Genomic DNA, 15374 nt, shown 5'->3' with positions numbered 1-15374 from the left:
TTGTTCCACATAATCTGCCACTTTATCTGGGACCCTTTTAATGTTATTCCTTTCAAAACAGTTGGAAGTCCTAGCCAGGCACAACCTATTTCTTCTGGTCTCAGAGTCGTGGAGATTGATGTTCATATATGCCATTGGATTCACATATTCAATTATTCCATTGGATTAATTGATTATAAGACTCTTCAACTATCATCACTCTCTTCTGCATGTGGAGAGACCAGTAGTTGTATCTTAAATGGCTTAAATGAGCTTTAAAGATCCCAGCCGCTCCTCACCGACATAGGATGTTGGACATTATCTTGTGGACTATGTTATGCCAGTTGACCGTGGTGTCCGTTGAGACGATAGTCCTGAGCTCCGAGACCTAGCAACTCATTGCCTTAAAATATTTGATAATATCTTAAGAAGTTTCCATAATTTTGCTCGCTGTATGTTTCACCACATTGAAGGAAAAGTAAATATGTATGTAGCAATAAGGTCTTACAGATTCTTATATATTTGTGGGATATATACGTATATGAAATCCCGGTGTGGTACTGTAGGATAGCACTGGACCACCAGGTTGATTTGAACTCACAAGTCACTCCTCAGAAACCCTACACAGGGTCCCTATGAGTCAGAACTGACTCAGTGGCACTAACAACTATATATACCCATTTATCCTGTTTTTCTGTCCCATGTATCTACACACAGAACCTTGTTGTTCCAAGGCTGTATATATATTACTATTTACCTGTATCCCCTTTAGCCCTTGTGTACCCCACTGTCTTGACCTGTCTTTATCAGTCTTCTGCTAACCTTCCTCTTCTTGTATGTTGCCCTCGTAGTTCTTGTATATTGTCCTCCCCATCACTGGAGTTAACATGTGTCTACCCTGTAGCCAATGAATTACACTCACTTTCCTCCCACCTCTGGAGTCACCAAAGAATGTTTCTTTTATTATAAAAACCTTTTCTTGAATTTTTACAATAGTGATTTCACACAATATTTGTCCTTTTGTCATTGACTAATTTCATTCAACATAATACTCTCCAGGTTCATCCATGTTATGAGGGGTTTCTCAGAGTCATCATTTTAAATGGTTTTTCTTCAACATTGTGTGGAATTGCATTGTATGTGTGTACCAAAGTTTGTTTATGCACTGTTCCACTGATAGGCTATTAGGCTGTCTCCATCTTTGTACTATTGTGTGTGAATAGTGCTGTGATAAACACGGGTGTGCATGTAGCTACACTGGTCCTGGCTCTAATTTGTTGTGGATATTTACCAAGTAGAGGAATTGCTGGGTCATATAATATTCCTATTTTCAACTTTCTGAGGAAGTGAATTGTTTTTCAGTTCCTGCAGCAAATGGAGGGTCCCAGTCTCCATACCCTCTCCAGCATTTGTTGTTTTCTGTTTTTTTGAACTTTGTTATTAATTCTGTGATGAGATGCTATCTCGTTGTTGTTTGGATTTGCATCTCTCTAATGGCACTGGACTCCTGGTATGGCGCTTCAGGATCAGCACTGAACTAGGAACCACAAAGTCGGCAGTTGAAACCCACCAATTGTACTTTGGAAATTGTATACAGGGTCACTGTGAGTTGGAACCATAGCAACAGCAATAACAAATGGCTAATGGTCCTTAACATTCCTTCGTATGTTTGTTGGCTGCCTGAATATCTTCCTTGGTGAAGTGTCTGTTCAGGTCCTGTGCACAGTTTTTAACAGCATTGTTTTTTTCTTTTAGAAAGAAGTATTGTAGTTTTCTATAAATTTCAGAGATTAGTTCTTTGTTTGATAAGCTGTTGCAAAAATTTTTCCAGTCTATAGATTCCCAATTTACTCTTGGCAAAATCTTTAGATGCACATAAATGCCTGATTTTTTAGGAAGCCTGCCTATCTAGTTTGTCTTCTACTATTTGTGTGTTTTTAGAAATGTTTGATAGTGTATTTAATGCCATGTATTGGAGGCCCTAACTTTGTCCCTGTTTTTTCATTGATGATCTTTATAGTTCTAAGTTTTACATTTAGGTCTTTAATCCACAGTGAGTCTGTATACAATTTGAGATATGGGTCTTGTTTCATTCATCTGCAAATGGATTTCCAGTTTTGCCAGCACCATTTGCTGAAAAGACTATCTCTTCTCCATTTAATATGTTTTGGCACTTTGTCAAATATCAGCTGACAGTATGTGGATGGATTTACTTCTAGGATCTCCATTATGTTCCCTTCATCTATGTCTCTTTCATTGTACCAGTACCAGGCTGTTTTGACCACTGGTAAATTTTGAGATCAGAGAGTTAGAGGTCTCCAACTTTGTTCTTTCTCTTAAGTAGTGCTTTGCTTACCTGAAGTCTCTTTCTTCTACATAAAAAGTTCATGATTATTTTTTCCATCTCTTTAAAGAATTAGATTCTGGATTGGGATTGCATAATTATCTGTGAATTGCTTTGGGTAGTGTTGACATTTTCAAATGTTAAGTCTTCCCTGTACATGAGCATGGTAAATTTTTCCATTTCTATAAGTCTCTTGTGGTTTCTTAGAGTAGTGTTCTTTGTGTAGATCTTGTGTTTCTCTGCTTAGATTTATTCCTAAGTATTTCTTCTTTTGAGTGGCTATTGTAAATGGTATTGTTTTCCTAATTTCCTTTTCAGAGCTATGAGTATATAGGAATCCAGCTAATTGTTGTATATTGATCTTATACCCTTCTACTTTGTGGAATCTTTCAATGAGTTCCAATATTTTTCTTGCAAATCTTTGGGATTTTCTTTGTATAGTAGTGGTGGAACTGTGCTGTGGAGTTGGTTCCAACCTACAGCAGCCCTGCATAGGGTTTCTGAGGCCAAAACCCTCATGTTTCTCTCACAGAACCACTGGTAGTTTTGAACTGCTGACCTTGAGGTTAGTAGCCCAACTCATAGCCACTAGTCTTACTACTTCTTTGCCAATCTAAATACCTTTAACTTCCCTTTCTTGCTTTATAGCTCTGGCTAACATCCAACAGAATATTGAATAGGAATGGTGATAAAGGGCATCTTTGTCTGGTCTTGTTCTCAAACAGAATGCTTTCAGTTTCTCTCCTTTGAGAGTAATGTTGGCTGTTGGATTTGTATATATGGTCTTAATTATGTTGCAGAATTTCCCTTTAATTCCTACTTGGTTGAGCATTTTTATAAAGAATGGATGATATTGGATTTTATAAGATGCCTTTTATGCATCAATTATATGATTATGTGATTCCCCCCCCCCTTTTATTTATATAGTAGATTACACTGATTGCTTTTCTAATGTTAGACTAATCTTGCACCCCTGGTAAGAATCCAACTTGATCTTTTATACATTATTTGCTTAATACGTTCTTGAATTCTACTGGCTAGGATTTTGTTGAAAATATTTGCATTTATGTTCATGAGGCATGTTGCTGTTAGGTGCCATCTAGTCTGGTCTGACTCTTAGAGACCTTGTGCACAACAGAATGAAACACCGCCTGGTCCTGTGCCAATCTCACAATTGTTGCAATATAAAGCCCATTGCTTCTTCTTTTTTTGTTTTGTTTTGTTTAGCCCATTGCTTCTTGTCACAATCCCACTCCATCGAGTTGAGGGTCTTCCTCTTTTTCACTGATGTTCCACTTTCCTAAGCATGGTGCCCTTCTCAAGTGGCTGGTCCCTACTGATAATATGTCTGAAGTATAAGAGATGAACTCTGGCCATGCTGGCTTCTAAGAGCATTCTAATTATGCTTCTTCCAACACAGATTTGTTTGGTTTTCTGGCAGTCCATGGTAGTTTTAATATTCTCCTCCAACACAATAACTCAAATACATCAAAATTATTCTACAGTTCCCTTATCCATTGTCCAGCTTTCACATTCAAAAAAGGTTACTGAAAAAATATCATGGTTTGGGTTAGGCTCACCTTAGTTCTTAAAACTAACATCACTGATCTTGAATACTTTAAAGAAGTTTTGTGCAGCAGATGTGCCTAATTCAGTACATCATTTGATTTCTTTACTGCTGCTTCCATGTGTGTTGCTAATTGATGAAGTATTTGACAACTTCAGTCTCCATTGATCTTGATGGTGTTTATTGGTTCAGTGGAGAGAACTCTTGTTTTCTTTACATTGAGGTCTTTGATCTTCACCAGTAAGTTTTTTAAGTCCTCTTGGCTTTCAGCAAGCAAGGTTGTATCATCTGCAAATCACAAGTTGTTCATGAGTCTTCCTCTAATCCTGATGCCATGTTCTTCTTCATATAAGCCCGTTTCTTGGATTATTTGCTCAGCATACAGATTGAGTAAGTATGGTGAAATGATACAACCCTTGCACACACCATTCCTGATTTTAAAACAGTCCGTGTCTCTTTGTGCTAACTGCTTCTTGATCTATGTACAAGTTCATCATGAGACCAATTAAGTGTTCCAGAATACACATTCTCTGCAATGTTGTCCATGCTTGTCATAATCCACAAGGTTGAAACCCTTTGCACAGTCATTAAACCACTGGGTAGACATATTTCTGATATTCTCTGCACTTAGCCAAGATTCTTCTTATGTCAGCAATGATATCCCCTCATTCCATGTTCCCATACGAATCTAGCCTGAACCTCTAGCAGAACCCAATCAATGTAATCCTGCAACTGTTTCTGAATAATTCTTAGCAAAAAATTACTTGTATGATCTATTACTGTTATTGTCCAATGGTTTCCAAATTTAGTTGGGGCATATGTCTTTGGAATGGACACACATATGGACTCTTCCATCTTCCAATCAGTTGCCCAGGTAGCTGTCTTCCAAATTCCTTGGCAGCGGTGACTGAGCGCTTCCAGTGCTGCCTCAGTTTGTTGAAAGATTTCAATTTCTATTCCATCCATTCCTGGAGCCTTGTTCTTTGCCAATACCTTCACTGTACCTTGGACTTCCTCCTTCAGTATCACTGGCTCTTGATCATATACTACCTCTTGAAATGGTGGAACATTGGTCATTTCTTTTTGGTACACTGACTTTGTGTATTTGTTCCATCTTATTTTGATGCTTTCTTCATCATTCAGTATTTGCCCATAAAATCTTTCAATATTTCTAGTCAAGACTTTAATTTCTTCTTCAGTTCTTTCAGCTTGAGAAATGCTTAGCATGTTCTTCCCTTTTTGTTTACTAACTCAAGGTCTTTGTATATTTCATTATAATACTTGCCTTTGTCTTCTCTAGCTGCCCTTTGAAATTTTCAGTTCAGCTCTTGTACCTCTTCATATCCTCCATTTGCTTTAGCATCTCTATGCTGGAGAGCACGTTTCAGTCTCTGCCAACAACCATTTTTGTTGTTTCCTTCTTCTTGTCTTCTTAATGATCTTTTGCTTTCTTCCTGTATGATGTTCTTGATGTCATCTGATAATTCTTCTGGTCTTCGGTCCTTAGTGCGTAATGCGTCAAATCTGTTCTTCAAATGATCTCTAAATTCAGGAGAGATATATTCAAGGTCATATTTTGGCTCTCATGGAATTGTTTTAATTTTCAGCTTTAGCCTGAACTCTTAATATATGAGCAACTTATGATCTGTTTCACTGTCTGCTCCCGTCTTGTTTTGGCTGATGATTTGAGCTTTTCACAATGGCTTTCCACAAATGTAGTCCATTTTATTTCTGTGTATTTCATACAGTGAGGTCCATGTGGATAGTCATCTTTTATGTTGTTTAAAAATGGTATTGTCAATGAATAAGTCATTGGTCTTACAAAATTCTATCATGAAATCTCCAGCAGCATTTCTGTCACTAAGGTGATATTTCCCAACTACTGAAAAGAAAGAAATTAATTAGAAAACAGAAAAAATAAAAAATACGTAAAATCATCAAGACAAAATGTTGGTTCTTGGAAAGGACTAATAAAACTGGCAAACCAAATCTAATAAAATAAATGAAGGATTTATTGTATTAGATTTATTGTATTAGATTTGCAAATAGCATTGCAATAAGAAGCAACTTGACAACAGAACCAATGGAAATAAAAAGGGTAATAATAATATTATAAAGAACTGTACTCCAATACATTTGAAAGTCTAGAAGAAATACAAAGAACTTTTAGACACACACCATGTACTATAACAAAAAGTGAAGTAGAAAATATGAGCAGACCTATATGTTTTTTAAAAAGGAGAAAATGATCAGGTTTTTTGAAAACTTCAAACAAAAAAGTCTGGATCTGGATGCTTTACTGATGAATTCTACTAAACATCTAGAGAGGAGCTGAAACAAATTTTAGTGAAATTATTCCAGAATATATAAAAGGATGGAAAACTCCTGAATATTTAATATGAAGCAACATAACACTCATACCAAAAACAGGCAAAGTTATCACAAAAAAAGAAAATTATAGACCAGTATCCCTTATGATTACCACGTATCTGTCCGTTACTGTGGTGGCTTGTATGTTGCTGTGATTCTGGAAGCTATACCACTGTTATTTTACATACCAGCAGTGTCACCCATGGTGGACCGATTTCAGCTGAGCTCACAGACTAAGACAGACTCGAAAGAAAAAAAGACAAGTTCACTGTCAGTACCAGAATATGGAATATTGACACATGATGAAGAATTGCAGAATATTGTCAGATAATAGTACCAGAAAATGAGTCCCTCAAGTTGGAAGGCACGCAAACACAACTTCTTGTCTTGTTGACTCTTTATATTGTTTTTTCTGTTTCCTAATTCATGTCTTTCTTTTCTAATCTTTATTCTCACCAGCATCTCTTAGGAAACCCTGTACAGGGTCATTATGAGTTGAAACCAACTTGATGTCAATTAACTACAGCAATATTTGATTTTGTTTACTTGTTCTTCCTATTATTGATTCCTTCTTTTATGGTATTGTGGTCTGAAAAGATGCTTTGTAGTATTTTGATGTTTTAAAATATATTGAGACTTGCTTTGTGACCTGACATATGGAGAAGAATGTGTATTGTACTGTTGTTGGGTTGAATGATCTGTATAAATCTATGAGGCCTAGTTGGTTGATTGTGTTTTCCAGTTCTTCTGTTTTCTGTTGAGTTTCTTTCTAGTTGTTCTGTCCTATTTTTAAAGTGGTGTATTAAAATTGCCTACTCTTATTATAGCATGATCCATTTCTTTCTTCAGTTTCATAGACTTTTTAAATATATTTTGAGGGTCTTTAATTGAGAGCACAAATATTTATTATGATTATATCCTCTCGTTTAATTGACATGAGGTAATATCCTTATTTATCTCTTATAGTGACTTTTGTCTTAAATTTTATTTTATTAGAAATTAATATTGCCACTCCTGCTCATTTTTGATTTATGTTTCTCCCCCCATACTTAGATTCTTAATCTGTTTTTGTCTTTGTGTGTAATGTGTCTCTTGTAGACAGCATCTTGAAAGATCCTGTTTTCTTATTCATTCTGCTACTCGCTGTCTCTTAACTGGTATGTTTAATTCTTTGACATATACTGTAATTATTGATAGGTATGAATTGTGGCGCTGTGGGTTAATGCGCTGGACTGCAAAATCAGTTTGAACTGCAAGGTCGGCAGTTCAAGCTCACCAGCTGCGCCTTGGAAACTCTATGCAAGGTCGCTATGGGTCAGAACCAACTCAATGGCACTTAACAACAACAGCAGTGAATTATGAAAGTCTTTGTGCTGTGTGGTTTTTTTGTGTGTTGCTGCTGTTTTCTTTGTTCTACATATTTTTCTGTGCTGAATTAATTCTGTTTGTGCATATTCTTGTCAATTTCTTCACTGCTGTTGTTTTAGCATTTACAAAACTTCATTGTTTTCCCTTTTCTTAATTTGCTATGAAGGTATATTTTCTTTGCAATTACCCCGTAATTTATTAATTTTTTTCCCAATTTAAAACAGTCTGTTTTATCTTTGAATCTACTTGACTTCCTCACCATTTGGGATTCTAAAATTATACATTTCCCTGGTTTTGCTTTGTAGTTGAACTTCTTGATTATAAATTGGTATCTCTGATTCTCTATATCAGTCTTGTAGGTTTATTTTACTTTGGATATGTATATATCTGGACTGAATTCTGAGTGGTGCTGCCATATATGTCAATCTCCAGTTGTTGTCTGCTCTTGTTGGTTCTCAGTCCAAAGGACTCCTTTGAGTATTTTCAGTAAAGTTGGTCTGGTTTTTTAAAATGTTTTTAATTTTTATTTATGTGGAAATGTTTTAATTTCACCATTGTATTTGTGGGACAGTTTTGCTGGGTGTATGTATGTTTCTTGGTTGTAATTTTGTTTCTTTAAGAATTTTCTATATTTCTCTCCATTACCTTCTTAATTTCATGGTTTCTGTTGAGAAATCAGAACTTAATTTTATTGGTTCTCCTTTGTATGGAACTTTTCATTTTTCCGTAACTGCTTTCAGGATTCTTTCCTTGTCTTTGATTTCAGAGAATTTGATTATGATGTGTCTTGGTGATTTTCTGGTGGTGGTGGTTGGGTGCTCCTGCCTGGGGTTCATTCCGCTTCTTGTATGTTTACCCTTTTGTCTTCCAGTGTGCTAGAGAAACTGTTTTCTAATAGCTCTTCAGGTATCTTTTCTGTCCTTTTGTTGGTCTCTTCCTGTTCTGAAATTCTGATCTCCCATAAGTTATTCCTCTTCATTGTGTCCCACATGTGTCTTAGACTTCCTTTGGATTTTTTTATTCTTTCTGATTATTCTCGTATCTTACTAGTAATGAGAGATTTATCCTCAGGCTTACTAATTCTGGCTTCTATTATTCCTGTCTGTTTCTTTGCCTTTTCAATCTATTTTCCATTTCTGAAATCTTAGTATTAATCTTTCAGGTTTCTATTATCAGGTTTTGTATTATTTCTAACCCTTTGTTTTGTTTGAATTGTTCCTATAGTGCTTTCCTGAAGTCTTCCTTATTTTCTTTGACATTTCTGTCATTCATTTGGAGATGCCTCTTGAATCCTTTTCCAGGTAGTTCCAATGCCTTTTTATCCCCCAAAATGTTTTCTAGATCTTCCTCTAGGTTTCTTGGTTGAAACACTCCATCTTGTTTCTTCATGTAAACAGAAATTGTCTGCTGCTTTTTACACATTGTGGTGTTGTGTATTTGTATTAAGTTGATGATTGTATGTTGGTGTATTTTTTAACACTCGCCCAACTGCTTCCTGGTGGGTGTGATTTCTCTGTTCTTACTTTGATGTTCAGGCATTTCAGTTCAGTATGGATTTAGGTGGTGTTGGTTGTTGTCTTTGATGCTGTGCATTGGTGTTGGTGTTGCCCAATCAGCAGGGCCTGGTTGTGGCTGGGCCATATGGATGCAGTTGCTGTTTCCTGTCGTGTGAACCAAGAAGAGAAACACATACACAAAAGAGAAAGTGAACCTAACGCAAACCAGCAAACAACAATGAAAAAAGGAAAATATTAAAGAAAATAAAAAAGCAGGCAACATCCAGAAAAATAATAAAGAAGCCAAAGAGAGAAAAATAGAATAATAAAAAAGAGAAAAATAGAAAGAAAGAAATAGACCTAAATACAATTAGGGAGGGGACTGAGTAAAAAGGAAGGAGACTGGAGAGTAGTAAAAAAAAAAGAAAGAAAGAAGAAGAAGGAAAGGAAAAAAGAAAAGAAGGACATGATTAGAAAAGCTAATTAGCAAAAAAAAAAAAAAAGAAGAAGAAAAATTATAGGGAAGATAGAAATATTAGAAATCAAGCACGAGCAAGGCAATGGGGAAAGAATAAACAAACAAAAACAATTAAAGGGGGGAAAAAAAAAAAACACCAAAAACAGAGTAGGTGCCAGACCCAGAGAGGAGAAAATTCTGGGGTCTCCTGCCAGTCAAGGACCTCATGTCTTGGATGGGTATGGGATGAGACAGTACACTCAACCCTAGAAGGAGTACCTGTATGACTAGGTGTTGTTTATTCTGGACACCCAATCTGGAAGTAGTTCATGCAGACCCCAAAGCAGTTGGGAGATCAGGTTGTTTCTGTCCCAGAGGTGAGCTGAGGGATCGAGGTTCCTATAACCCAGAGCTGACCAGAACTGGCTCTGCTAGTCAGTAATAGACCATACCTGGTCCCAGATGGTGAGGTTGGTGCTACTAGCTCTCCACGTTCTTTGATGTGTCTTTGCCTGGAGAACAGACACTTCCCTAGGAGTATATGTGGATGGTGGCGGGCCACACTTCTGGTCACCAGGGCAAGTGGGGTATGAGAAAACAAAACAAAAAAACAACAAATGTTGCCACTTTTTCTCCACTAATAAGCAGTATGCCACTGTGCCAACTAGTGCCCTCTTGCCTTCATGTTGTTGTTGTTAATTGCCATCGAATCAGTTCTGACTCATAGCAACCCTGTATAGGGTTCCGGAGGAGTGGCTGGTGAGCTTGAACCGCTGACCTTGCAGTTCAAACCAACATTTCAGTCCAGCTCATTAACCCACAGTGCCATACCAGGTGCCTTGGGCTTCATATTGTTAAGTGCCATCGAGTTGACACCGACCCGTAGCGACCTTGTATAGATGGCCACATCATGCTGGCTGGGCTGAACAAATCTCTAGTCTCTTTTCTGTTTCTCCCCCAAAGTGTCCTAGTGAGAGCTAGTCCAGGACTGTTTCTGCACATCTGGAGCAGGGCCCACTTGAACAAGATCAATGCAGACAGCTTGCCCCTTCTTCAGTGGGACCCACAACCATGGTGCTCAACCCCGTCCAGACTTCCCTGTGGGTATATTTAAGAGGGGGCCAGCCTTTCTTCTGGTCACCAGAGGAGTGTGGGGAACAAGAAAAAAACAAATCACCTTAGTCTCAGTGAGCCACAGATATATTTCAGTAACACCAGTAGGTTTTCTTATCTCTAAAGTCTTTCACAAAATCTCAAGATGGCTGCATCAATCTGGTCAGCGGGCACCAGTCACCAGTCTCTCCTTTTTGTCGACGTCTGCTCAGCTCTCCTAGTAAGCATTCAATCCATTTCTTTATCCCTTCCTTGGAAGCTCACAGTCTCAGGACTATCATCTGTATCTGATTCATTTGGTTTCCCTATCTTTGTTTTCAAGGGTCTGTCTAGGTATCTTTGACAACTCTCCCAAGAGCTCAAAATCAAACCTTGTTAATGTTTATCTTTTTGAACCTTAACTTGGTAATATGGTATCTTGCAAATAGTTTCTAATGTAATAATGGAAGCCATTCTGCTTAATAAAAAGAGGCAACCTAACTCGGGCATTGGTGTGCTCCGTTCCAGCAGCCATGCAAAGCCACTCTCTTCTGTCTCTTTGTTCTTCTTATTACCTAAGTTCAGTTTATAGCCCTCTTTTCCTCTTTCCCTCCAGTACTCATATTTAATAATTTGTCCACTCCTGATCCTCTTTCTCTCCACTGTGATTCTCTTTTTGACACTTCCCAGTATTGCTGTCAGTTATAGCTCACATAACCTCACCCTTGGACATGCCAGGTAGTCTCCTAACTTAATGGCTCTTCCACTGAAAAAAATTGAAGCTTGACTTGGGTTAGTTCACCTTTCTCTTTTATAAATTTGGGCTACATATCATGGGGGTTTCTAGGGTGGAATGAGAGATTGTATGAGCAATCTAAATAGCTAACACTTAGTAGATGCTCAAGAAGTTCTTGAAAATGCCCATTTCATGTACAATTTCTTAGCTCAGAATACTCCACTGGCTTCCGGCTACCTATAGGATACACCCCAAGTCCACTAACTTGGGACTTTTCAAGGCCCCTTCAACCTACTCTACTATATTGTACTGGCCTTTCCCCCAACACACTCAGTCTTGTCCTCTTATCTGTCTGAACTGCTCTTACCATTTCTTCTTTGTATCTAGCTTCAGTCCCACAGTGTTCACACAAACTCTTACCCTACCTTAGCCCTGTCTGCCTCCTTTTTGTTCTTCTTCATAGATATGCGGTCGTTAGGAGCCGTCAAGACGGTTCTGCCTCGCAGCAACCCTGTGCATTACAGAGTGATATAATGCCCAGTCTTGCATTATCCTCACAATTGTTACGTTTGAGAAACCGTGTCACTCCATCTCGTTGAGGCTTTTCCTCTTTTTTGCTGCCCTTCCAGTCTACCATTCATGATGTCCTTCCTGACAACATGTCCAAACTATGAGAGATGAAGGCTTGCCACTCTTGCTTCTAAAGAATGTTCTAGCTGGACTTCTTCCAAAACATTTTTGTTGCAGATATGTTATAGTCAAAGAAAAGATTTATATCCCTCCCCCAAATGAGTATCTCTTTATTCTACTGGCAAAACATGCCATAAGCAAAAGAGACCATGGTCCAAAAAGTGGGAACAATCATATTTTTATTTTACTTTATTCATTGTACCCCAAAGTATATTTTTATTCTAAACTATGTAAATCAATTATAATCCAGGAGATATCTACCAAAGATGCCTTCTGTATTATGAAGTTTGCTATAACCTTCAAAAACATCAGATAGGTTTTTTTGGGTTTTTTTTGCTAGACTTACTTTGGTTCATGCAAAGTTTGATGCTTAGTTAATAAAACACCCTAAATGATATCTTATAAACAGTAGGTCTCAGCAAACACTGATTTAATAAATGGAGAGAGAGAAGGAAGGAGACAGGGCATTTTGGTTGATTCTTAGTTATACTGCAAAGCAGTGTCTCTCATCTGGGGCCAATTTTGTCCCTTTAAAATGTTGGTTAATGTGTGAAGACATTTTTCATTATCATTACTGGAGGGGTTATTGTTACTTGTATTGAGTAGTTAGAGGCCAGGAATACTGCTGAAAATACTACTATACACAGAGCAGCCACACAATAGAGAGTTTTCTGGCCTACGACGTCAGTTGTGCGAAGCTTGAGAAACCTGCTGTAAAGGAGTAAGTCAGTGAATTCTGCTCTGGGAGAAGATAAATATATAGAGTCACTTTGAAAGAGTAAATTAACATTTAACCTTTTAGAACAAGCCAAGTAAAAACAAAGCACACAAAGAATAAAGCAATACTAGAATGAGATAAACATATTCTAAGAAGGTGAAGGAAATGGTGTAACTGTAACAAGGGGAAATCAGAGTAGTTTTTGATAATAGTCATGCATTCTGTTTTCTGATGCCCTTCTTCCCTGGCTCCTGTTTTGTCTTAACAGTCCTTCCTTTACCTAGCCTGGTATATGACTATGTCCATCCTGGGACATTATAACAACTTTTTTTTCGCTGCTCACCTTCTTGACATCGCTATGGGATTCAAGACTTTAAGAACCATCTTATCATCTGTAACTCACAATGGCAAACAGGTAAAAGCTTATCTCTCCCACCTCACCCCACAGAAACAAAAGAAGCCACAAATAAAGAAAGAAACAAACACAAATTCATCATCAAATGAAAAAGCTCATTTTAAAAGCCTTTTAAAAAAATAAATTAAAAAAAAAAAAAAAACCTTTTATATTGAATGGAAGAGCTGTACTTTTCACATTTAAACAATAGCAACTGACAAGTTTAAAGCCCCCTAGACCTAGGTTCAAATCTTGTCTCAAACAAGTAGCTGTTGTGACTTTGAATAAATTATTTAGGATCTGTAAATTTTGGCTTCATCTTTTCGTGAAATAGAAATGATCAAAGAAGCTGCTTTATAGCATTTTTGTGACAATTAAATATAAAAGTATGGAGAGAGGCCTTAACACAAATCTGGCACATATAAGTGCTCAGGAAATAAATTACTTTGGTCTCATATAGTGTTTGCATCATTTGATACTATGGGGAACCAGACTTATATTACAGTATTCTGATGCACGAGTTGCCTTGGTAACAAAACATTAGCTGCTGCATCACTAATTTAATGGCATATTTTAAAACTGGATAGTCATCTGTTCTTTTCTCTACTTAAAACTGAATTAAATACTAATAATATTTCATACTAATTTGGAGAAAAACTATTGGGTCTATATAATATTAAAATGGAATCTAGGTATAATGTTAAAACTTTCCTTGATTATAAAACATATCCCAGAAGCATGCCTCTCGTAATTCATTCTATATTCATCAAGTGCCTTTGGGTGTAGCGCATTTTATGTTAGTACCAAAGAGTCCTTTATTCCTAAAATCTTACAGTCCAGCAAAAACATTGAACTCTGTCCACATTTAAACTCACAATCATGAACAAAAGGCTTCTCAATTTCAGTATATGGCTCTTGCTTATGTCACTTTAATTTCTGAATGTGTCTACAATGTACATGTTCCAGTGGTAGTAAGTGTACTCTACTCATTCTCCAGTCAGGTAGTAAATAGTTCAGGCATGTTGTGGTGCTTGTTACATACATCAAGTCGGTCCTGAATCATATGGGATTTCTGAGGAGCTGCTGCTAGGTTTGAACCACCAACCTTCTGGTTAGCAGTCCAGGGATTATTCACTATTATCACACTAGAAGTCCAAGCATGCTTTGGTGATATTGAGGTATGGATTCCAGACCACCATAAGACGTATGTAACGTAAATATTGCAATAACGTGACTCACAAAAATAACCGATTTTCCCAGTCACATGAGATGTTTACAGTATACTATAGTTTATTACCTGTGCAGTGTTGTTGTTGGTAAGTGCCAACTCATGATGAGGCTGTACAGGATTTCCAAGGAGCAGCTGGTGGGTTTGAACCACTGACTTTGTGGTTCGCAGACTAGTGCTGATCCTAGAGCGGCATAGCAGGAGTCACACCAGGAGTGTGCAAGAGCATCATGAAAATGTTTGAGACGTTGTGGGAATTACCAAAATGTGACACAGAAATAAGATTTCTGGAATGCAAGATTACAGTAATTCTTCCAATTATAAAAATATATTTTTCAAATGCAAGATCTGTGGAACACAATAAAGCAAAGCCCAGTAAAATGTATGCCTGTATAGTCCATGGACTGAGGATGCTATCTCTGTGGCATGTTTACAGAAAAGGACCGACGTGATGTTCAGTCCATTGCTGAACTTTTGTGGTATTTTATTTTTGAGGTATCAGTTTTTCATTTGCAGATATATGAGGGTGTTTCAAAATGTTTGTGGAAAAGTGGCACTAAAAGATAGTGATGTCTGGAACTGAATAGTTCTGGGAGGAAAACCATATAGAATATGCAGTGCTATTGCATTTCATTTACAAGAGGAAATTTAAATGCTCTATTAAGGCAATTTGCTTTTTCTCCAGAGAATTGTAAACTAAATTTTAAAAGACCTAATTCAATATTTGTAGCTGCAATTGAGGGCATATAGGTAAATTATAACAAGAAGAAGTAGATTGAAAAAATAATGTACTTTTAGTACATTTTTAATTTCTGTGATATCACTAGAAATATAAACATGATAAATAAGTCATTAAAATGCATATTATACAAGATCTCTCTCTCTCTCTCTCTCTCTCTCTCTCTCTCTCTCTATATATATATATATATATATAT

At 37.1% G+C, this 15374-nt stretch overlaps 1 protein-coding gene across 1 annotated transcript in view; it reads left to right on the top strand.

Moving 5' to 3' along the window:
- The window catches only part of RYR2 (ryanodine receptor 2 (cardiac)), a 786033-nt gene that overhangs the window by 746356 nt on the left and 24303 nt on the right, over positions 1-15374 (top strand). The window contains exon 99 of the mRNA XM_006872010.1: positions 13086-13232. Within this exon, the coding sequence (XP_006872072.1) occupies positions 13086-13232 (147 nt within the window). The remainder of the gene's footprint in view (positions 1-13085; positions 13233-15374) is intronic.

The sequence above is a fragment of the Chrysochloris asiatica genome, unplaced genomic scaffold (assembly GCF_000296735.1).
Source record: "Chrysochloris asiatica unplaced genomic scaffold, ChrAsi1.0 scaffold00179, whole genome shotgun sequence".
Taxonomy (NCBI): domain Eukaryota; kingdom Metazoa; phylum Chordata; class Mammalia; order Afrosoricida; family Chrysochloridae; genus Chrysochloris; species Chrysochloris asiatica.
Note: the sequence above shows the minus strand (reverse complement) of the source record. Positions and strands in the feature narration are given on the sequence as shown.